The 26279-nt window shown below is 37.9% G+C and overlaps 1 protein-coding gene across 2 annotated transcripts in view; it reads left to right on the top strand.

The window, feature by feature from the left end:
- LOC139944342 (uncharacterized) overlaps positions 1–26274 on the top strand; it is a 42089-nt gene extending 15815 nt beyond the window's left edge. Inside the window, exons 14-23 of one of the 2 annotated variants that reach the window (XM_071941346.1) lie at positions 3470–3580; positions 4315–4522; positions 5595–5726; positions 8446–8584; positions 16691–16770; positions 18618–18656; positions 19756–19908; positions 20632–20734; positions 21277–21483; positions 22646–26274. In XM_071941346.1, the coding sequence (XP_071797447.1) occupies positions 3470–3580; positions 4315–4522; positions 5595–5726; positions 8446–8584; positions 16691–16770; positions 18618–18656; positions 19756–19908; positions 20632–20734; positions 21277–21483; positions 22646–22746 (1273 nt within the window). In that variant the 3' untranslated portion in view covers positions 22747–26274. The remainder of the gene's footprint in view (positions 1–3469; positions 3581–4314; positions 4523–5594; positions 5727–8445; positions 8585–16690; positions 16771–18617; positions 18657–19755; positions 19909–20631; positions 20735–21276; positions 21484–22645) is intronic. The other variant, XM_071941352.1, reaches the window with a different exon arrangement.
- Positions 26275–26279: the final 5 nt, after the last annotated feature.

The raw sequence follows: 26279 nt of genomic DNA, 5'->3' as shown, positions 1-26279 counted from the left end.
CAACATGTATTAAAGCTAACTGATACACTACAAAGATAGTCATTATCACAACATGTATTAAAGCTAACTGATACACTACAAAGATAGTCATTACCACAACATGTATTAAAGCTAACTGATGCACTACAAAGATAGTCATTAGCACAACATGTATTAAAGCTAACTGATACACTACTAAGATAGTCATTATCACAACATGTATTAAAGCTAACTGATGCACTACAAAGATAGTCATTATCACAACATGTATTAAAGCTAACTGGTGCACTACAAAGATAGTCATTATCACAACATGTATTAAAGCTAACTGATACACTACAAAGATAGTCATTACCACAACATGTATTAAAGCTAACTGATGCACTACTAAGATAGTCATTATCACAACATGTATTAAAGCTAACTGATACACTACTAAGATAGTCATTATCACAACATGTATTAAAGCTAACTGATGCACTACAAAGATAGTCATTACCACAACATGTATTAAAGCTAACTGATGCACTACAAAGATTAGTCATTACCACAACATGTATTAAAGCTAACTGATACACTACAAAGATAGTCATTACCACAACATGTATTAAAGCTAACTGATGCACTACTAAGATAGTCATTATCACAACATGTATTAAAGCTAACTGATACACTACAAAGATAGTCATTAGCACAACATGTATTAAAGCTATCTGATACACTACAAAGATAGTCACTATCACAACATGTATTAAAGCTAACTGATACACTACAAAGATAGTCATTACCACCACATGTATTAAAGCTAACTGATACACTACAAAGATAGTCATTATCACAACATGTATTAAAGCTAACTGATACACTACAAAGATAGTCACTATCACAACATGTATTAAAGCTAACTGATACACTACAAAGATAGTCATTATCACAACATGTATTAAAGCTAACTGATACACTACAAAGATAGTCACTATCACAACATGTGTTAGAGCTAACTGATACACTACAAAGATAGTCATTACCACAACATGTATTAAAGCTAACTGATACACTACAAAGATAGTCATTACCACAACATGTATTAAAGCTAACTGATGCACTACAAAGATAGTCATTATCACAACATGTATTAAAGCTAACTGATACACTACAAAGATAGTCACTATCACAACATGTATTAAAGCTAACTGATGCACTACAAAGATAGTCACTATCACAACATGTATTAAAGCTAACTGATGCACTACAAAGATAGTCACTATCACAACATGTATTAAAGCTAACTGATTCACTACAAAGATAGTCACTATCACAACATGTGTTAAAGCTAACTGATACACTACAAAGATAGTCACTATCACAACATGTATTAAAGCTAACTGATACACTACAAAGATAGTCATTACCACAACATGTATTAAAGCTAACTGATGCACTACAAAGATAGTCATTACCACAACATGTATTAAAGCTAACTGATACACTACAAAGATAGTCACTATCACAACATGTATTAAAGCTAACTGATGCACTACAAAGATAGTCATTATCACAACATGTATTAAAGCTAACTGATACACTACAAAGATAGTCATTATCACAACATGTATTAAAGCTAACTGATACACTACAAAGATAGTCACTATCACAACATGTATTAAAGCTAACTGATGCACTACAAAGATAGTCATTATCACAACATGTATTAAAGCTAACTGATACACTACAAAGATAGTCATTATCACAACATGTATTAAAGCTAACTGATACACTACAAAGATAGTCACTATCACAACATGTGTTAAAGCTAACTGATACACTACAAAGATAGTCATTACCACAACATGTATTAAAGCTAACTGATGCACTACAAAGATAGTCATTACCACAACATGTATTAAAGCTAACCGATACACTACAAAGATAGTCATTACCACAACATGTGTTAAAGCTAACTGATACACTACAAAGATAGTCATTACCACAACATGTATTAAAGCTAACTGATACACTACAAAGATAGTCATTATCACAACATGTATTAAAGCTAACTGATGCACTACAAAGATAGTCATTACCACAACATGTATTAAAGCTAACTGATACACTACTAAGATAGTCATTACCACAACATGTATTAAAGCTAACTGATGCACTACTAAGATAGTCATTATCACAACATGTATTAAAGCTAACTGATGCACTACAAAGATAGTCATTACCACAACATGTATTAAAGCTAACTGATACACTACTAAGATAGTCATTATCACAACATGTATTAAAGCTAACTGATGCACTACAAAGATAGTCATTATCACAACATGTATTAAAGCTAACTGATGCACTCCAAAGATAGTCATTACCACAACATGTATTAAAGCTAACTGATACACTACAAAGATAGTCATTACCACAACATGTATTAAAGCTAACTGATGCACTACAAAGATAGTCATTATCACAACATGTATTAAAGCTAACTGATACACTACAAAGATAGTCACTATCACAACATGTATTAAAGCTAACTGATGCACTACAAAGATAGTCACTATCACAACATGTATTAAAGCTAACTGATACACTACAAAGATAGTCATTATCACAACATGTATTAAAGCTAACTGATACACTACAAAGATAGTCATTACCAGAACATGTATTAAAGCTAACTGATGCACTACAAAGTAATATTCCAATGTCATGGAGCTAAAGCCCCAAAAATAAAATTGAAACACTTAAATAATGTAAAATTAAATACTAATTGTGAAGCAGCTCATTGTGCTCAATCAATAATACACCACTTCCATTAGTCCTGCATTTCGTGGATACATTTAAAAAAAATTGTTTTTCTTGCACAAAAAGTTTCAACAAGGATTCAAATAATGTTAAAGGTAGTTTTAATAAAAATGTTTTCCCATAGAAAAAGTTGGTTATCTTAAAATTATTTCATCAGTTCTAAATTGTTCAATTTAACACAATTTTAAAAATAATACAACAAGCCAATTCATTGGATGTCTAAATTGATTGTGATTGTTATGTTTCCGTGCCATTGAATCATTGTAGTAGTAGACTCCGTCAGTGAGATGGACCAGTGTTCTTTCCTGTATGACTTAAACTACATACTTTACCTTGTGCTTGAGTGTGTCAGTAATGTGAATATAGTCCCTCCACTGTGTTCAACATTAACTAGTGACACTAACTGTGTTGTGTCCTAAATACATTCAGACACAATGATTCTTTGTCTGGAATAGCTTTCTATCGGTGTCATTGGGAGACAAAGACCTATACTTATTGGATGATTGGTGCTGCACCAGAACAGTCCTGTGCCTTCTTAAACAACAAATTGTTTGGATTTCTACTGCTGAAAATTATTTCTAATTTTGTGCAAATAAATGGAGCAGTGGAAACAACATGTTGATGTCACAGGTTGAGGTTAAATTGTTTGTATCTCAAGCATTCCTTTGTGTAATTCTTGCAGACTGCAAAACAAGAAGGAAGATCTAACCAAGAAAGCTAACGAAACGGCTCGCATGAAACAAGAAAATGATGAGATGGAACTTCGCATGAAACAGCTTGAAGAAAACCATCAGTAAGTGGAAAGCTTAGGGCTCGGTAGTAGAAACTCAAGATTCTGAGTAATGTGAACCACTGCCTGAATATTTCTTTTGTTAATTCAATTATTCATTCAATACAAAATAATTGTTAGCATAAAAACTTACTTGGTAACAAGCAATGGAGAGCTGTTGATAGCAAACGGCTCCCTCTGAAGTAACGTAGTTTTTGAGAAAGAAGTAATATCTCACTCAAATATTTGAATTGATTTTGAGACCTCAGCTGAGGTCTGGAAGTCAAGCATCTGCAAGCACACAGTGCGACAAGGGTGTTTTTTCTTCCATAACTCTCATGCAACTTTGACGACCAATTGAGTTCAAGTTTTGACTGGTTTGTTATATTATGCATATTTTGAGATACACCAAGTGAGAAGACTGGTCTTTGACAGTTACCAATAGTGTCTAGTGCTTTAAAGAAAAGCATCACATGGTATAAAATTAGTTCTGAAAATTCTTTTAAAGGCAAGAAAACTTAACTGTCAACTAACTCTCAGTTTTTATTATTACTTGCCTGATCAAAATAAACACCTAATTATAAATGTGTACACAATTGGACCCAAACCCCTTATCATTCTGTGTTTCCTCAAAAACAAGACCACCTTACTTGGACATATTTTTAAAGGATGTTTGAAGTTCGTCTTTATTGAAGCTATATGATAGAGATGACTGTACCATGCCATTAATGTATCTATTTGATATTGTTGTATATCAGAGTGACTGTTCAGTTACTGGGCAAACAGATCACTGATTTCAGAAGTATCCTGACAAGGGAGCGCAAGGAACGTTTTGATCTTCAAGAGAAACGAGACAAGTTGACTCGGGAAATTGATGACTTCAAACTGGCATTCAGCAAGTTTATGTTTGATATGAATCTGAGAATAAATAAAGCCAAACAAGAACAGACGGATCTGTCAAATGAAGTAAGATATGATTGATTAACTACACTGTGCATTGACCATTAAGGCTGTCCCTCTAGACAATGTCATCTTGTTTACAAAAGGAGCAACTTAGTGCATTCCAGGGCATTTCCTGGCAGGCAAGAAAATGCACTATTTTTTTAATTTGTTTATTTTGCATTTATTTTCAACATAAACTCAAAATTTATATAACAAAAACAACTTTTGAGATGTGCCCCCTTTCTTCATATAAAAGTTGTTTTAACAATTTGTATATGAAGAAATGGGGCACATCTCTGTGATCACCTTTTAATATAAGATTTTGTGTTTATTTCTACTTAGCTGTGTACACTGTGAGGCTTGAAGAAATTGAAACTATGTGGCTTTTTAGTAGCATCAATGTCTGCTATTTACAACCCTATTTTGTGAATGCTTTCCCAGTTTAACCTTCCGTTGTAGGGATGTTCATAATGAGTATTGATAATGCTCAAAATGTAGCTTCTCAAAGTAAACTTATGCATCTTTCAAAAAGACAAATTATCCATTTCAGGCTGAAAGGCACCCAATTTAATTAAAATTTATTGGTTTTAATTCCATTGTTTGATTCTAGACAACGAGAGGATTGAGATAAATGCTCTTATTAAAACCTGAAATATTACCTTCTTCAAGACTTGACACCAGCAACAATTGTCCTGGGAAGTATATCCATCTGAAATTCTGCCATGTGCAAAGATTGCTTCTCAACGCTTGCTTCATACTTTGATTTCCACAATCTAAATTTAGGACAGGTGACAGGTAAAACAAACCTGAAAATATACACTTTTTAAAATTATTTTTTTCCCCTTTGAAAAGATGAAATGAAATGTTTGAAAGTTGGTTGTAAGGTTTGTTAATAGAAAATATTGAAACATCTAGAATGGGAATCCATTAATTTTTTTCCAAATCTGGTGACACTTTTTACCTGTAGCGATTCCTTACAGATGTGCTTAATTTGTCATTGTTCTTTTTTCCCGCTTTTTTCAACTTAGAATTGAAGATTTTGTAAAACAAATGCATAAATATTTATTCTTCAAGTTTAACCTCTGACTTGTTTCAGGGAGTTCAGCTACAGAAAGAGCTTCAGTCCGATTCTGCTGCTACTCAGCAATTACAGAGCGAGTTAAAACAAATGAAAGAGAAGTTTACTAAAATGAAGAACAAGTTGGATGACTCCATTAAGCATTTACATGTTAGTAGTTCTCTGTATTCAACCTAGGATTGAAACAAAAGGGAACAGGGTGGTTTGACAGACTGACGTCATATTTGATTCTTTAAAAAACTCACAAAGGGGACAATTAGAGTAAAACATTGATGAGCACACAGAAGTACTTGTTTTAATACTGAGTTGACAAACAAGTTTAGGTGCTACATGTATAAAGCATGGGCATAACAAAAGGGGACACAAAATGGTGGGACTCGAAATGCTGTAGAGAAGAAATGAATTTTGGCAGAGAGTATGCATTGACTAGCTGCGTGTGTTTGAGTGTGTCATCCAATTGACACTAATGACTGTAACAACATCTGGTTGGTTTGAAAAGGGATGTCTTTGGTTTGATTTTGTGGACAAAGATAATTCCTTCATTTACAGGTGAACATTAAGAGAGTGTGTTGGTGATTGTACCTGTTAATATCAAGAATTTAAAAAAGGTATCTTAACAGAAGGATGTTTTATAAGTTTTAAATAGTTTTGGGTTGAACAAGACAAATTTACTAGAATGAACTTGAACCTGTGACTTTGGGATTAGCAGGCAGGCACTCTACCAACTAAGCTATCTAGCCCTAGTGTTGTGACTTTGGGATTAGCAGGCAGGCACTCTACCAACTAAGCTATCTAGCCCTAGTGTTGTGACTTTGGGATTAGCAGGCAGGCACTCTACCAACTAAGCTATCTAGCCCTAGTGTTGTGACTTTGGGATTAGCAGGCAGGCACTCTACCAACTAAGCTATCTAGCCCTAGTGTTGTGACTTTGGGATTAGCAGGCAGGCACTCTACCAACTAAGCTATCTAGCCCTAGTGTTGTGACTTTGGGATTAGCAGGCAGGCACTCTACCAACTAAGCTATCTAGCCCTAGTGTTGTGACTTTGGGATTAGCAGGCAGGCACTCTACCAACTAAGCTATCTAGCGCTAGTGTTGTGACTTTGGGATTAGCAGGCAGGCACTCTACCAACTAAGCTATCTAGCCCTAGTGTTGTGACTTTGGGATTAGCAGGCAGGCACTCTACCAACTAAGCTATCTAGCCCTAGTGTTGTGACTTTGGGATTAGCAGGCAGGCACTCTACCAACTAAGCTATCTAGCCCTAGTGTTGTGACTTTGGGATTAGCAGGCAGGCACTCTACCAACTAAGCTATCTAGCCCTAGTGTTGTGACTTTGGGATTAGCAGGCAGGCACTCTACCAACTAAGCTATCTAGCCCTAGTGTTGTGACTTTGGGATTAGCAGGCAGGCACTCTACCAACTAAGCTATCTAGCCCTAGTGTTGTGACTTTGGGATTAGCAGGCAGGCACTCTACCAACTAAGCTATCTAGCGCTAGTGTTGTGACTTTGGGATTAGCAGGCAGGCACTCTACCAACTAAGCTATCTAGCCCTAGTGTTGTGACTTTGGGATTAGCAGGCAGGCACTCTACCAACTAAGCTATCTAGCCCTAGTGTTGTGACTTTGGGATTAGCAGGCACTCTACCAACTAAGCTATCTAGCCCTAGTGTTGTGACTTTGGGATTAGCAGGCAGGCACTCTACCAACTAAGCTATCTAGCCCTAGTGTTGTGACTTTGGGATTAGCAGGCAGGCACTCAACCAACTAAGCTATCTAGCTTGTTAAGACTTTGGGATTAGCAGGCAGGCACTTTACCAACTTAGCTATCTAGCCCTAGTGTTGTGACTTTGGGATTAGCAGGCACTCTACCAACTAAGCTATCTAGCCCTAGTGTTGTGACTTTGGGATTAGCAGGCAGGCACTCTACCAACTAAGCTATCTAGCCCTAGTGTTGTGACTTTGGGATTAGCAGGCAGGCACTCTACCAACTAAGCTATCTAGCCCTAGTGTTGTGACTTTGGGATTAGCAGGCACTCTACCAACTAAGCTATCTAGCCCTAGTGTTGTGACTTTGGGATTAGCAGGCAGGCACTCTACCAACTAAGCTATTTAGCCCTAGTGTTGTGACTTTGGGATTAGCAGGCAGGCACTCAACCAACTAAGCTATCTAGCTTGTTAAGACTTTGGGATTAGCAGGCAGGCACTTTACCAACTAAGCTATCTAGCCCTAGTGTTGTGACTTTGGGATTAGCAGGCACTCTACCAACTAAGCTATCTAGCCCTAGTGTTGTGACTTTGGGATTAGCAGGCACTCTACCAACTAAGCTATCTAGCCCTAGTGTTGTGAGTTTGGGATTAGCAGGCACTCTACCAACTAAGCTATCTAGCCCTAGTGTTGTGACTTTGGGATTAGCAGGCACTCTACCAACTAAGCTATGTAGCCCTAGTGTTGTGACTTTGGGATTAGCAGGCAGGCACTCTACCAACTAAGCTATCTAGCCCTAGTGTTGTGAGTTTGGGATTAGCAGGCACTCTACCAACTAAGCTATCTAAATGTAGCCCTAGTTTTGTGACTTTGGGATTAGCAGGCAGGCACTCTACCAACTAAGCTATCTAGCCCTAAAGTTGGTGTTCTCCCTGAAATGATTCACATTATGCTCTAACCAATTGGCCTGTAGCCCACTATATACAGGCTTAAGCAACTCAGAATATTGAATTGAATTGAAATAGAAAACAAAAAACATTAGTAGTGAGGTTGCCCCTGCAAATGTAGAATGGCATAACTAAGGGGGAAGAGGGTGAATTGATCAATGATGTTCATACACCCTGTATCATTTCTAAATATTATAAATATCTCAATTTTTGCAGAAAACACAGGAAGGTCTTGAAAAGGATCGATCTGAAAAAACGCATCAAATTAAAGAAAGTACCCCTGGTTATGATGAACTGGAAAAGCTGTTTGACGAGAAGACTAAGGAGTATGAAGCTAAGAAGAAGAGTGTTGTCCGTAAGTACAGTATCCCAATGCAGAATGTCTTAATGTCCTATAGTCACCTTCTTAGCCCTTAAAGTACATTTGTGATAGTTCTGAAATTCTACTTTACAAAAAACATTGTAACAATGAAACTAGATTAAACAAAGTAAAGATAAGAATTATTTTAATCATATGCACTGTATTTTTGTATTCATTTGAGGATTTGTGAATTTTGAACATCGTGAAACAGGCAGAGTTTTGGCCATTAGCTACGGTCATGACATGCTGGAATATCAGACTTACCACCCATGCCATAAAAAGTGACAAACAATAAGGGCCGCCTATTGATGATCTCTTGTAATTCTTGTCTGACGCATTACAAGTCTTTTTAAATATTATTATTATTATTATTATTGGTAAGGATATCGAATTAACCAATAAACCTTGAAGAGGTTTGAGAATGAATAGAAGTACCCTTTGTCCTGAATTTATTATATGGGACAAATGAAGCAGAGCACCAACAATGCATGCAATGTAATGTCCAGACTGGTTCCTGCCATTCACCTTGTACTATGCATAATGTTCTGGGCATGTTATCAAATCAACTGACTGCCTTACACAAACAGTTTTTGTCCATGAAAAGTTTGCTTGTATACACAGCACCCAGTGTCAAGTGCTTACAAAAGAAACTCAAAGTGGGTAGAAGAATTGTTATAGCAAAATAAAAAGAATCTTGAAAATATTGCATGTCTCAGTGCAAATCATTCTCAAAATTGTAGGTTGTATGTCTTTCTTGTAGATGTTTATTTCTGGAACTCAAGTAATTTGTACTTCCATTCAACTTAAAATCTTATTACGTGATGGGAATAAAGTATTTCCAATCCTCTGGTATTGAATAAATACCATACAACCTATGTTGAAAACAACCAAAAACAGTTGAAGTTCATTTTATCAGGGATTTGTGTGCTGGTTCATTTCAGGCTTATTTCATCAAAGTGACGTTTAGAGTAATCATATGCTGTTTTCTAATTTCTCACAGCAATTTTTTATGGGAATAGTTTGTTTTATGGGAAACTAATTTTTAATCAGTGATACTAACCCTGGACGATATCGAAAATTTTGACTGGCGATATATCGTCAGGTAAATATTGTTTCAATATGCTATGCTTCATACTTTAGTTAGTAAACAATGATTTTAGGTGCACAAGATTGTAGACACGAGTCACTGGTTTAAGCTAACATCCGGGAACGTTTAATGCAACACACAAAAGGTCAAAGGTCAATAAACAACTTTATGCATATTGCAACATCCTCCTCTTTTTGAGGAAGGAGCATTGTTTGAAAGCCACAACAATTTAACTCCAACTTGAACACTGGGAAAAACAAATTATTTTAGACATGCATTAAATCATGTTTTCTCCAAAAAAGAAGAAAGAAAAAAAAAAAAACAGGTGGAAAAATAGAGAAACAATTTGTTTTCTCTAGTCAAACAAAATGAGGGATTTCTCCTAACTTTTTTTTTTTTTAGTGAGAAACCAAAATACCCTCTCAACTGCTTAAAACGCCTTTTTTGGTTTGAACAAAACAATTTTTTTTTAGAATATAAACTCAAGCAACTGTTGTCAATTTGCGAACAGCATCTTGTTTTGCTTTGAACTCAGTTCTCAGTATTTAACATAGTCCTTTAGTCTGCTAGGTTCTTTGATCATTCTACCAGATCTGGTTTTTGGCAAGTCTTTCAGTTCAATTGTCTCTTGTTGAGGGTTTGGGTCAATTGTTTGATGCATTCCTGGGGGGTGTTCCATTTCAGGGATGCGTGTGGGTTGTTTCCGTGTGGGTTGTTTCGGTGTTCCAGATCCATCAGATACATGTGGGTCTGGGTGACTCTGTGGGGGTAGGATGGTTTCCTTTGTAATGCATTGGTCAGTGGGGGTCGGGGCATGCAAGTGTCTCATGTTTGTGTGACCATGCATTACTGGTGGTTCTTCATGCGTTTTCTTCAGGTCAACACGATTGCGTCTCAAGGTCTGTCCTTGTTGGGTTTCGATTTCGTAGGATCTCTCGTCCAGTCTCTTGCTTACAACAGCCCGTGGCCATTGTTTTTCTCCAGAGCGGAATGGTTTTAGTCGTACAACATCTCCTTCTGCCAACGATGGCAAGTCTTTTGCATGTTTGTTGTAGTTGTCCGACTGTTTTCTCTGTAGATGTTTCATTTTAGCTCGCTCACTTTCCATGATGTCTCTTCCTCTAGGTACTAACAGGCTGTTAGATGTGGGTAGAAGGGTTCTGGTTCTTCGGCTATGCAGTCTTTGTGCAGGACTGCTGCTGATTCCTTGAGTTGGAGTATTTCTCAGTTCAAGAAGTGCCATGTATGGGTCAGAGTTGGCTGTCTTGCACTTTTTCAGTAGTCTTTTTGCAGCCTTCACCGCAGACTCCACTTTACCATTAGATTGGCTATGTTTGGGGGAGATAGTGAAATGTTCAAAATCCCAAACTTTGGAGAATTTCTTGAACTCATCGGACGTGAACTGACCACCATTGTCGCTGATTACCGAGTTTGGTATGCCATATCTTGCGAAGTGAGACTTCAACTTTTTTATGACAGTTTTTGAGGTCAGGTCGTGGAGTCTGTCTATTTCCCAGAAGTTGGACAAATAGTCAACAGTGATTAGGTAGTCCTTACCATCATACTCTAGAAGATTGGCTCCAATTTTCTCCCAGGGGCGGTTTGGTAGATCATGAGGCATGAGTGTTTCCTTCTGGTTTTTTGTCTCATATGATCTACAAGCATCACACTTTGATACAAACTGCTTTATCTCAGCAGACATGCCTGGCCAGAATAGACATTCACGAGCTCTCCTGAGGGAACTTTCAACACCAAGATGAGAGTTGTGAACTGTCTTTATCATTTCTTTCCTGAGTGAGCTTGGTATTACGATGCGCTCCCCTCGGAACACAAGACCATCAGAAAGGGAGAGTTCGTCACGAACGTTGAAGTAAGGTAGTGTTTGGGATGGAAGGAAGTCTTTCTCATCGGGCCACCCTTGTTGGATCACCACTTTCAGTAGTTGCAGTGATTCATCTTTGTCCGTTTCTTCTTTTATTTGTCGTAGTCTGTCTGGTCCCATGCTAAGGCTATCAACCAGGTTGACCTGAGCAAAGTCATCTGATTCATCAGTGTACGGTAGGTAGGATCTGGACAGCATATCTGCAAGATGCATTTCCGTGCCTTTCTTCCAAACAATTTCTATGTCGTAGTTCAACATTCTCATCAGCATGCCTTGGAGACGTCTTGGGGCACGATGAAGTGGTTTCTTGACAATTGTCTCGAGCGGTTTATGGTCACTTTCAACTAGAATTTTTTGACCAAAGGTGTACTGGTGGAATCGTTCAAGTGCGAACACGATTGCAAGAGCCTCTTTCTCAATCTGGGCATATCTCTGTTCAGTTGGGGTCAATGCCCTACTTGCATAAGCAATTGGTTTTCCTTCTTGTAGGATAGCCGCACCGAGACCTGTTTTACTGGCATCACATTGTATGGTTACATCTCTCTTTGGATTGTAGTAGGCCAGTATTGGTGCAGTTGTAACCAGTGTTTTTACATCAGACATTGCTCTGTTGTGTTCTTCAGTCCACTGCCATTCTGCACCTTTTCTTGTGAGTCTTCTGATTGGTTCAAATACCTCGGATAATCTTGGGAGGAATTTGGCCAAGTATGTGACACTTCCTTGGAGTCGTTGTACTTCTACGGGGTTGGTTGGATTACTCATTTTGGTGATGGCTTCAACCTTTTTTGCATCAATTTTTAGACCTTCACTGGTGACAACGTGTCCTAGGAAGGTGATGCTTTGAGATTTGATCTCAGACTTTTCTCCATTGAGTTTGATGCCTTTTTCTCTGCATCTCTGGATGAGTTGTTTTAGCCTTGCATTGTGGCTCTGTTCTGCCTCATCGGTTGTATCGCCAACACCAAAAACAATGATGTCATCGGCAACGCATTCAATGCCGTCAAGGTCAGCAATCGCTTGGTGGAGGCGTTTCTGAAATATTTCAGAGCTGACTTTCAGACCAAATGGGAGTCTTTTCCATCTGTATCTACCAAACGGTGTCATGGTAGTGAGCAGACTACTCTGGTCGTCAAGCACACAATGTAGATATCCAGATCGGAGGTCCAGTTTAGAGAAAATTTTAGCTCTGGAAAGTTCTGGTAAGATGTCTTCCATAACGGGCAATTCGTACAACTCTCTTTGTAGTACTTTGTTCAGTGGACGGGGATCGATACAGTATCGCAGATCATTCGAGGTTTTCTTTGCTGTCACTGCCATGCGACTACACCATTCAGTAGGTTCATCAACTGGTGCAAGAATGTCATCTTTAACCAGTTGTGCTAGTCCTGTCTTGACTTTGTGTTTTAGTGACACTGGTACTTTCTTAGGTGAGCATTGCACTGGTCTTGCGTCTTCTGCAATGTGGAGGTGGACTAGTCCTGGTAGAGAACCTGGAAGTTTGCCTTTGAATACATCATCATATTCTGCAAGAATGCCTTCAGTGGATGTGACGTTTACTGAGTGCAGTAGTCTGAAGTTGTCATAGTTGACTGTGATCAGTGACATGCGTTCAGCAGCATTGCGGCTGAGGAGGGGAGTGAAGGAGTTTGGTTCAATCACCACAAATTCAACCCTGTATTTCTTCTTATTTTGGGGGTTGCGCAAGATGACTTTTGTCTTGCCAACAGCTTTCAGCGTGAACTGGTTGTACATCTTAAGTGTGAGGTTGTGTGGTTGAATTGTGGATTCAGTCACATATTTCCTTGGCAAAACATTGACGGTAGCTCCTGAGTCTATTTGAAACTTCATTGATTTGCCATCAAGCATCATTTCAGCAAAGAGAGCACCTTTGGTGTTTTCGACAGCATTGACAGCAATCTCTACACAGTTGATGGATTCAGTGCCACTAGAGTCTAATGATTCATTAGAGCCATACACGTGGGCGTCATCTAGTGCGTGAACTTTGCGTGTCTCTTTGTTGAACTTGCAGCATTGCTTGAAGTGGTTGTCTCGTTTGCATAAGCTACAGGTTTTTCCCCATGCAGGGCAGAGTTCTTTTTTTCTCAGATGTTTGCGAGCACAGAATTTGCATGTGATGGTGGGGAGTTTCCCTGTGTGTTTAGCTGATGTATCCTTCTTAGTTTTCCAGTCACTAACTTTGTGGACAGCCTCAGTTTCGGTTTCACCAAAAGATTTCAGCTGAAATGTGGTTGCTTCAGCTGACTTGCAGATGTCAAGAGCCATCTTTAGAGTGAGTTTGCGTTTCTGTAGCAGCAGTTTACGTGTGTGTGAGTCACGGATCCCGAGAACAATTCGGTCACGAAGTAGGCTGTCTTGTAAACAATCACAAAAGTTGCATGTTTTGGCAAGTTCACGGAGAGCTGATAGATAAGCCTCTATAGATTCTGATGCTTCTTGGTCCCTTTTATTGAACATATATCGCTCATATGTTTCATTTACTTCACCAATGATGTATTGATCAAGTTTCTGTGTGATGAGGGTGATATCATCTTTATCATCATCTTCAGAGAAGGTCAGGCTATTGAAGATCTTTACCCCAGCAGGGCCCATAGAGTGAAGGAATACTGCCTTTTGATATGCCTTGTCATGTTTGCTCAGTTCAGTTATAATGCAGTAGTTGGAGTACATCTGTTTAAACATTTTCCACTCTTCGATTGCATTTTCTTTGAGCTTTAGTTGAGGTGGGGGAGACACATGGGTGAGGGGTTTAGCACAAGCCATTTTTTATATTTATTTGTTATGCCAAAACAGCAACGTAAATACGAGCACTAGTCAGTTGCGTAGATGTCAGTGAGCGGTACAGATGTAGTTTACAATGTTCATGAAGGGAGCCCTATCTCACGAGTCGAGAGTGTGTTATTTTTAGCATGGCGAGTGAAAGTACTGAGTAGGTATGCATTTATCATCAGTTCAGTGAGATTCAGATTGCATATTTCTTGTACGTTTTCCTACTATTTTAAGTACAATCACTTTCCCGTCACTTTTATTGGTTTTGGTGACTATCAACATTGCTAAACATCAACACGGTTTAAGAGTTTAAACTACAACTTACGGGCGACGTACACATCCACGGACGAGTGTAGTGTAGTGCAGAACGGTGGTTCACGGACGCGTGTAGATAGATCATAGATGGGCTCACGGACTGATCGGTTGTCCTTTTTTTGCTTTTCTCCTGGACGGGTTCTCTTCAGTTTTTCATTATAGAGAAGCGTAACTTAGAGTTCTATGATGAATACTTCACCGCTGCCACCATGTTTCAATATGCTATGCTTCATACTTTAATTAGTAAACAATGATTTTAGGTGCACAAGATTGTAGACACGAGTCACTGGTTTAAGCTAACATCCGGGAACGTTTAATGCAACACACGAAAGGTCAAAGGTCAATAAACAACTTTATGCATATTGCAACAAATATCACCGATATGACGATATATCGTGAGGATTTTTGAAAATTGAAAGTACCCTTCAGAAGGGGACAACAATGGCTCAATCGCACGCCAAAAACAGTTTTACCGCAAGGACGAAGACAAGACAAACAAAACATGACTGTTGTGTATATAAAAAAATAATAATAAATAAATGGACTGCGTAAATTAGATAAATTTTATTCAAACCGCCTTGATGAAAATTACTGAATTAACATTACATCCATATTCCATGAAACAGAAAACGTAATATTTTTTTTTTACATCACTGGCTCTTAAGCAATTAAATCATATTTGTACCTCAATCGATTGGAGTGTTGCGATCTCTAAAAACCCATGGAGGAAAAACCTGGTGCCGCTATTTTTATTCCAATGGGTTCACAATCATCACTATAGCTGTGCATGGATATTCACAGTCGATTCGCTTGTGTTGGTCAACTCACCGTCAACACGACCGATGCTATTTTATATAGCTGTATGGCCAAAACAGTTCCAAATGCAGGAAAGCGCCCTCTGTTGTCCATGATGTACAATACAAGCTCTGTGAAGAAGCAAGATGGCGGCCGACAGCTTTTGCCGCCTCAAGATAATTTTTTTCACAATAAAAAAAAACCTCATTTTATTACCGAAATGTAACCAAAACTAGTAAAAATTCTCTTTTGGCTAATACTTTACATTTCTATGACTCTTTTGTGGATTTTAAATATATTACTGGATGTTTTGATGGTGAGTTTACGGCACCTAGCGAGTTGACATTGAGTTGACGGCAAGTAGTTGGACGCGTATTTTCAGTGCGTCCGACATGGTCCGACATTTCCTGACGACAACGTGGTGATTTCTGGTCAAGGGAATTTCCCCTACAGCTTTGCACCCACTTGTGGGCACGGAAACACTCGGTTCATTCATTCCCTAATATTAATTTGTTAGAATAACCGTGGGATCGAGGTGATAAATACTGCTACGTGGTGTTTCTGGCCAAGGGAAATTCCCCTACAGCTTTGCACCCATGCTTGGCCACGGCAGCACTCAGTTCATGCATCCCCTAATAATAAAGTACCATAATAACAGTGGGATCGAGGTGATAGATACTGCTCCGGGTATTCACACAGCACATAAACGGTTCAAGAAGGTTGGTCATGCTTCAGCGCTGCAAAGAGAGACCACCATGTCTAGATATGATGATGTTTACAAGGTATGCGTTCAGCCACAACTTTCATTCGAAGTCGTAAAAGACGGCATCAGCCCTAACAAATCTTATTTGCCTGTGAGATTGTAAGAAATCCGTGGGAAAATACTCGATATTTTGAAAAATATCGTCTATGAAAAAAAATATTGTTTTGAGACGATATTTCGATAAATTCAAAACCAACATCGATATTGGTGATTTTGTTTTCAATATCGTATCGTGACAATATTATCGTCATATCGTCCAGGCTTAAGTGATACTTATGAAGGATTGCTTTCATGTTTCAATGTACCCAACTGATGCTTGGAGGACATTCTGGTGTGCTCCCCGTTAGGATATCATTTCACATTGTCATTATCACTGTGTAGTCAGGGAACATGAAAATCATGCCCGGGGTAATAGAGCTATTTTAGGCACTCTATGATCGGCATTGTTGATTTTTTCTATTTCTTTATTAGAATTGAAGAACCAGAGGAGCAGTTTGGAAGATGCAGCGGCCAGAGGTAAAAAGGAGATAGTCAAACTCAGCAATCCATCGGTAAGATTACAAACAGAACAAATATTGTCTCCAGTATTTAGAATCTATAGTGGTGTCAAACACTGTAAGCATGATGCACAATGATGCACTGTGTAGTAGAGGGCATCTCTCTTGTTAGATACAACATTACCCGTTGAACATTGTTGATTCTAGATGCACAAGTTAGATGAAGAAACAAATTGCACTGTGTAGTAGAGAGCATCTCTCTTGTTAAATACAACATTACCCATTGAACACTGTTGATTCTAGATGCACAAGTTAGATGTAGAAACAAATTGCACTGTGCAGTAGAGAGCATCTCTCTTGTTAGATACAACATTACCCATTGAACATTGTTGATTCTAGATGCACAAGTTAGATGTAGAAACAAATTGCACTGTGCAGTAGAGAGCATCTCTCTTGTTAGATACAACATTACCCATTGAACATTGTTGATTCTAGATGCACAAGTTAGATGTAGAAACAAATTGCACTGTGCAGTAGAGAGCATCTCTCTTGTTAGATACAACATTACCCATTGAACATTGTTGATTCTAGATGCACAAGTTAGATGTAGAAACAAATTGCACTGTGCAGTAGAGAGCATCTCTCTTGTTAGATACAACATTACCCATTGAACATTGTTGATTCTAGATGCACAAGTTAGATGTAGAAACAAATTGCACTGTGCAGTAGAGAGCATCTCTCTTGTTAGATACAACATTACCCATTGAACATTGTTGATTCTAGATGCACAAGTTAGATGTAGAAACAAATTGCACTGTGCAGTAGAGAGCATCTCTCTTGTTAGATACAACATTACCCATTGAACATTGTTGATTCTAGATGCACAAGTTAGATGTAGAAACAAATTGCACTGTGCAGTAGTAGAGGGCATCTCTCTTGTTAGATACAACATTACCCGTTGAACATTGTTGATTCTAGATGCACAAGTTGCATGTATGAAGCTTCTATATGTTTGTTGCATGCACATAACTGAGGAATTCATTTTAGAGATGATGCAAGCTGGCTAAAATTGTTTGGGTGGCTTTTGTTGGTGTTAAATTTTTTTAATAAGTAGTAAACCACTGAGGCCAATTGAATCTTATTAGTTGGTTTGACAGATTTTTTAGGTGCTCATATAAGGGTCATCACAGGATTTAAATGAAAATGAAAATGATGTTGATAAGTGTAACAATCTAAATTCCTCGACTGACAATGCTACGATCTGCTCAAGGTTACGTAGGGATGTGCCTCCATCTTGCAGTTCCAAATCAGTTTTAGTAAAGTGTTTTACATCGTTCAACTTTTCTGTTTCATACCGTAATTAATTGTTCTTTTATTTCATTTTATTTATTGTTTATGCAAACTGGATTTTTTTTTCAAAACAATTAATGAAGGAAGGGATAATGACAGGAATGATTCAGAGTACACTCTTTGTAAGATTTAATTACTTAATTATTCTACACTGAATACATGAATGAATCTAAAAAAGGTGCTTTTGGGTTGTGAGAAAATTACATTTCATATTGGGTGAATAAAATCCCTAAATTATTAAAATTGTGGTTTACATTGTAAAACTCTGGACTATACACCCGAACCTAAAGAATTTTGAAGATAAATGGTTGTGGACTGTATAATTGTAAGAAAAACAAAGTTAATGTAAATTAATTTAACTACTCCTTTAACTGCTTTAAAATCTATCAAAGAACTACATGTATATAAAACACTTTTAACTAACCTGAGGTACACACTATATGTTGCTGCTTAAAGTGGTGATTTAGTATTTGATGATTACCGATTGTATATTTGGAGATTAACTTGTACTGTGTATTGATTGTATTGTACAACCCCTTCATGCAATACAGCCTCTTGGAAAGAAGAGTTCTACAACCTTGGCACCACAGGTTGATCATATTTACTTGTTTCTATCCCAACGATTCCTACTAACAACTAACAATATCAACTAAGTAACAACTAACAATATCAACCAAAATGTATCAACATGTTTGCCGTTCAGCACATTTCTTAATTTTGCTCCCAATTTCACATAATAATAATATATACAATGCATGAAAGGTCTATGATTCTCATAGTATTGGAAGAATTGTTTGATAATATAATTTAACAGTGTCTTTAATTGTCTAATTCCATCAGCACAACTTTTGTTAATTCTATTTATTTCAAATTGTGTGAGTAACAAAAGTATGTTGACTGTGATCCAAAGTTTGTAAAGATCTGGACTGTTTTAAAAGCACCCTTAATGTACTACTGCAGTGGTTGTTTTAACTGTCAAACTGTATATTTATAATGGTCTTCATCTTCTCAAAGGGTCAATAAGTGATTTGTAGACCTAAGTACTACATGTTAGTGTATTACAGGGGGCAGATCCAGGATTTTGTGATTGGGGGGAGGGGTACAACTGAGGATATCACATCAAGGAGTGGTTGGGGGGGGGGGTCCATAAAACGGTTGGTGTACAGGGGCCGGCTTTAAGCAGAGAAACAGACACACTTTTTAAACAATTTAGATCCATATCAATCTTCTAAATTTACTTGGAAAATTTCTGTTACCCCAGTTGGGGTCTGAGCTATGAGCTTTTGGTGTTTTGAGGGGTGAAAATAGTGTCTGTGTGCCTAAAAACAGAGACACAGACACGTTTTGTAAGCACTTTTTGATCTATATTATTCTAATTTTATTCAGAGAAAAAAAGGCAGTAGTAAGAAAAAGAGTTGACCTTGTACCTAATACCTGTCAAGTTTCCTAGCTGTGTATAAGGACAAAGCTTACCTAGCTGTTTACCACTTAAATTTCAAACAATGAATCCCAGTAAGAATCCAGAAAAAGCTTACCTGGGTACCTTCAGCAACTTAGAATTTACTTGATTCCCTACCCAATCCCTGAAGTTTCTTTCCTTCATATTGTATTTGACGTAAAAATGTAGAGTAGAACTCATACCTTGACCTGAAAAAAAAATCAAATATTGAACTTTTATTTTGTTATCAGGTGGTACTACGGCAGGAATTGAAACACCAAAGAACAAGAGCACTGTCTAAGATGAAGGAGCAAGCAAAGGAGCTAGAAAGGATTGAAGAAGACATCTACCAAGCAGGCAGGAAACTCAATACAGTTATCATGGAAAATCAGAAATTCCAAGTAGTAAGTGTACTCACTAGGCAGACATAAAACCACCCAATGGTATTCTGCACTCTGTATGTCTCTCCTGGCAAAATAACTACAGACTAATAATAGTCCTACTATGATCATGCATTGTCAACTCCAGATACCCCAGGGTAGTGGCCATGGAAATGGTAGTTAAGAAGCAGGCTAAAGCTCACTGTGGTTTGTCTTTCACATGTTGGAGGTTCACAATCTTACCATCAAAGGAAACAACCCAACACTGAAATTATTCAAGAATTCAGTTGACAGCCAAACTTTGTTTTCTCTTTTGAGTTACAGTACAACTGACTAATAATTAAAGAGAGGAGAAAAAAAGAAAGAAATCTAATTTGATCAGTCCTGAAGAGGGCTGATTGCACATCAGAGAATACAGGCATAAAGTTTAGGTCATATGTCATGCTAACTGTCATGTTATTCACTGCTAATCTGTGTGGACAACATGGTCGACCCTGGTGTGTGATTAAACCCATGTACACTAGTAAGGGAATTAATGTGTGGTGAAGAGGTTTTCAACAAGTGGTTTAATCCCAACGAGGCCTGGTTCTTGATAATTTTACCGAGACAAAGTCGAGGTAAATTATTAAGAACCAGGTCAACATCATTGCTGAATGGCGCAGGGGGGGGGGGTGCATTGCTGTTTATTTATAAATGTACCTATTTTTATGTATATAAATTTACAATGTTTGTGTTTTACATTACCAGGGTATCAGCAAACTGGATGAGGATTGTAAATCTATCGGACATCAGAGTGACGTAAACCTCGTGTTGAAGGACTCTCTTCAAGATAAACTTGTACTTCAAAGAGGTAACAATATTGACAGTATTTTTGGCGGAAATAATTCAGTTTATATATTATTTTATAACACCGCTTATAAATATCCTGCATTGTGATTGGTTTAGGTGATATGTCTTAGTTTTACTAGAAAGTCGCACCAACATCGATGTACTATACCATTAACAGGCAGGGTACTCTACCATTAGCAACCATGGTACTATACGGAGCTGCGCAGTACAAAGACATTAATTTCCTCTTGAGGCTTGTTGTGTTCTGGTGTCAATTTTGTGTTGTAAAACCATTTTATTTGTGTGTTTTTCCAATTTCATTTTGCGGCTGGGCAAAAGGGTCCCTAATGTTGTTGGTCTCCCTATTTTATCAAGGTCATTTTAACAACAAAGCATGTATAGCTTTGAAGGCTTCATTTTTTATTTGACAGCATAATTTAGACTGTTTGTCCCCCCCCCCACAGATTTTTGACAACACTGCAACCCATAAAAGCTGCATTGTTTAGTTTCTACTATTGAAAGTAAAAGAGTATCGATATTGAATATTTTGAATGTTTTAACCAGATAAACTTGTTGCGGGATGGCAAAGAGAGAAAAGTATGCAGAAAGATTCTTCAGATCGTGATCGTTTACTACTGGATGATATTACTGAATTACAGGAACGCACTGACAACAGAGAGCAAAAAATAGCTGAAATTACGGAGAAACTTCATCATGAGTTAGTGCTGCTTGCTCAGTTTCTCAGTAATGTAGCACAGAGGAGACCACAAAGTAAGCATAATTGAAATTCTGACATACTTGATGAAGAGTATAATTAATTCCCATCCTCTAGTTTTCAATTAACATAACGGAGTAATAACCTGTGAACATATGATCTGGCTTTTAAGAGCTATTCATGATTGGCATAGTGACCTCCAACCATTATAAGGTTTGCAGTGGTTACTTGAGTTGTACAGAGCACTCATACAGTATTATAAATATTGTAGGCTGGAGTTTTTGGTGCTATGTAAAAGGAGTAGGTCTCATAATTCAAACGGAGTCCTACATACCTTGCAGGAAAATACTAAAAACTTTGTGGAACTATTCAAAGCTTCTTGAGGAATCTTTTTCTTCTGAAAATATCATTTCCACAATGAAACCCTGACTTGTCAAAGAAAAGACAACAAAGGTTCTTATAATTAGCACCGGGAAAATTGAGTAGGCGCTCACCGGGATTTGCTAAATCCTGTGAACCATCGTTGAATCATTGCTGGAATTTCGGAAGGCTTAGACTTGCCTCCGATTGAGCTGAATATAATGACAAACAATGGTGGCAGGCTAGCCATTCTTGTTTGCCACATTTTTACAACAGGGCAAATATCAGGAGTTGGGGGCTAAACACAGTAACCTCCCTAAAAGGGATATTACAAGGCATGTTTTCCCATAATATGTTGTCCCTCTTCGTTCAGGTTAAATAAAGCATATCATAGTAGGTGCCTGCCTGTGCATGCTACTAGAGAATGGAAAGTTTGATTAGATGTACATGTTGGTCGTCCGGCTGGCGGCAACAAATTGAGGAAATCCAAAGATTTTTGGGCTTCAAAAAACATCCGATGTATATCTGTCTAAAAAAGGATTTGCAGATAAAATATGTCATTCAACATGAAGTGGTTAACATTCCATCAGTTTGATTTGGACTACATTTGAGGGTGATCTGTTTCTATATGGATGATTGCCAAAAGCATGAACTTAATCAGTGAGCTTTCAATTTAGAACTGTTTGTGACAATTTTCAATAATTACAAATCCTGTAGTCAAGGCACAGCATTTTGGGATTACAATAGAAACAGCCATATATTTAATGAAGATGCAACCTGTCTGTTTGTGAAACCACATTCTGTGTCTGTGAAAATGAAACCATCATTATTAATGATATATTTTTGAATTTCTTTAAGATACGAGACACGGACAGAAGCCTCCCCCTACACCCAGACCACCTACAGTATTGAAAGACTATCTGGAATCCTACAGCAAACCAGGTCACCCATTGCATTGAAGTACTATCCCAAACCCATCTAGATGACCCACTGGCTTTGTGGACTATCTGGAATCCTACACCAAACCAGGTCACCCATTGCATTGAAGTACTATCCCAAACCCATCTAGATGACCCACTGGCTTTGTGGACTATCTGGAATCCTACACCAAACCAGGTCACCCATTGCATTGAAGTACTATCCCAAACCCATCTAGATGACCACTGGCTTTGAGGACTATCTGGAATCCTACACCAAACCAGGTCACCCATTGCATTGAAGTACTATCCCAAACCCATCTAGATGACCCACTGGCTTTGTGGACTATCTGGAATCCTACACCAAACCAGGTCACCCATTGCATTGAAGTACTATCCCAAACCCATCTAGATGACCCACTGGCTTTGAGGACTATCTGGAATCCTACACCAAACCAGGTCACCCATTGCATTGAAGTACTATCCCAAACCCATCTAGATGACCCACTGGCTTTGTGGACTATCTGGAATCCTACACCAAACCAGGTCACCCATTGCATTGAAGTACTATCCCAAACCCATCTAGATGACCCACTGGCTTTGTGGACTATCTGGAATCCTACACCAAACCAGGTCACCCATTGCATTGAAGTACTATCCCAAACCCATCTAGATGACCACTGGCTTTGAGGACTATCTGGAATCCTACACCAAACCAGGTCACCCATTGCATTGAAGTACTATCCCAAACCCATCTAGATGACCACTGGCTTTGAGGACTATCTGGAATCCTACACCAAACCAGGTCACCCATTGCATTGAAGTACTATCCCAAACCCATCTAGATGACCCACTGGCTTTGTGGACTATCTGGAATCCTACACCAAACCAGGTCACCCATTGCATTGAAGTACTATCCCAAACCCATCTAGATGACCCACTGGCTTTGTGGACTATCTGGAATCCTACACCAAACCAGGTCACCCATTGCATTGAAGTACTATCCCAAACCCATCTAGATGACCACTGGCTTTGAGGACTATCTGGAATCCTACACCAAACCAGGTCACCCATTGCATTGAAGTACATGTACTATCCTATACCCACTTCGACATGTATAGACCCCTTGCATGTGACGTCACAAGCTCATAAAGCGCCCTCACTGGGCTCAAAAAGTGCCCTCACTGGGGTCGAAAAGTGCCCTCACTGGGCTCAAAAAGTGCCCCTGCTGAGGTCGAAAAGTGCCCTCGCTGGGGTCGAAAAGTGCCCTCACTGGGCTCAAAAAGTGCCCTCACTGGGCTCAAAAGGTGCCCTTACTTGGGTCGAAAAGTGCCGTCACTGGGGTCAAAGGAGGCAAATAATTTGACGATAGCTGTTCCTTGCGCTTGAACTCAGTGTCTGTGTTGTGTTTCAGGTTATGCAAGGGGTGTATACTTACCTATGTAACCTCCCAAACCCTCATAGCATTGAATTACTAGTGATATACCATTGCGCTGGATTTAGTATCTCAAATGTCACTGTCTATACAGCATAGACCATTCACTCATGTCATTAAAGGCAATGGACACTATTGATAATTACTCAAAATAATTCATAGCATAAAACCTTACTTGGTAATGAGTAATGGGGAGAGGTTGATAGCATAAAACTTTGTGAGAAACGGCTCCCTCTGAAGTAATGTAGTTTTCGAGAAGGAAGTTATTTTCCACAAAATTTGATTTCGAGACCTCGGATTTAGAATTTGAAATCTCGAAATCAAGCATCTGAAAGCACACAACTTCATGTGACAAGGGTGGTTTTTTCTTTCATTATTATCTCGCAACTTCGACGACCAATTGAGTCAAAATTTTCACAGGTTTGTTATTTGATGCATATGTTGAGATACACCAAGTGAGAAGACTGGTCTATGACAATTACCAATAGTGTCCAGTGTCTTTAAAAGGCGAGTCACCAAAGTCTGCTACTCTGTCTCAGGCTACTATATTGTTTTTCTACAATGTAGCAACAAAGTTCAATTCTTTCTGTTGTGTATTTTATAAATGAATATATATGCTTGTACAAATAAATGTATAAAAATGCCTGATTTGATGTTTAAATTTTGAACAGAGAGATTTGTAAAAATTATTATAGAAACTTTATGAAATTTGAGTTAATTCATATGGATAATACATTTTTTGTACATATGTTTCTATGACTTTAATACAGTGTTTTTTATTTATATATATATTGTTTAATATAAAGTGTTTTGAGAGTGATCATATCAAAGATTTTCCTTTCAACAATGATTGTTCATATATCAAGTGTGAAGTTTGACCTGCACTACGTGCACCCTATCAGATCCAAACTTTTAACCACATATTCAACTTCACATTGTCCTGCTTACTGCACCATTTTGCTCTGGCTGTGTATAAGCACAAACTGGCAAGCGACTTCAATTATGCAAATGTGCAAGAAATTCTGTGAACTTGTATAAGCACACTGTGAGCAAAAAACTTCATTAGTAGGTTAAGAATATGAGCAGGGGTGGATTTCACAAAGAGTTAGGACTAGTCTTATCTCGAGTTAGGACCAGTTACTCGTCCTAACTTAAGACTATCCATGCAATTTGTATATCTCCTAGGGTAGTCCTAACTCTTTGTGAAATCGACCACTGGTGTTATAATTTCACAGATGCTTAATATCATCAGTTTTCCCTTAAAGGTTTCGATGTTATACAACCAATAAATAAAAATTTGCTTTATGAAAAGAGATTATTTTAATCAAATAAATGCTTCTGCTTTATTCTCACAAAATAATGTTTAGATCAACAGGAATGTGATTTGTTTGCTTTACAATATAATATACATGCCTCTGCCCCATGTCATATTAATAGTTGTTAGGCAAGAAGCTAAGCACAGACAAGTCATGCTTAGCAGAAATGGGATACCAGCTAAAATAATGTGCAAGGTACATTGGTGCAGACTGGTTCCCAGTTAATTGAGCCATCGCTTGGCAATATCTTTTGCTGAAAAGCTTTATGAAACTGGGTCCAACTTGGAGAAACAATTTAAGTCAAAAGAATGATCAGTCTGAACCATAACAATTCATTTATTAATGACTCGTCAAATTTTAGTAACCGTTACAATTTAGAAAATAGATTTAAAAGATACTGTGTTCTGAAAATATATAAAACACAAAATAAAAGTAAAGTGAAATCAGAATTCTCATCAGGTATTCACAAAATATATGTATGGATATTGAGTGAGTTGCGTCACAGCCTAAAACAAGTAGAATCATAAAGGTTGTCTATTTCATGTGAACAAGTTTGAACCAACTTATTTATCATCATTCACAATGGTTAAGATTGCAGGTTTGTTTCATTCATACATCAAAGATACAGCTCAACATAATATTTACACTCTAGTAGCAAATATCCATCATTAGAAGCCATATCTCTTTACTGCATGAGTGAACTATACGGATAGAAGCTAGCAACATATTTTAGGTTGGTTTAGATACTGTTGACTTTCTTCAAGAGTAGTTTTTGATAATAATGCAAGTTCTACATTTGTATCACTTTTAAGACATCAAGTTTG

Source organism: Asterias amurensis, chromosome 1 (genome assembly GCF_032118995.1).
Source record: "Asterias amurensis chromosome 1, ASM3211899v1".
Lineage (NCBI taxonomy): Eukaryota > Metazoa > Echinodermata > Asteroidea > Forcipulatida > Asteriidae > Asterias > Asterias amurensis.
This window is presented reverse-complemented; position numbering and strand designations above follow the sequence as displayed.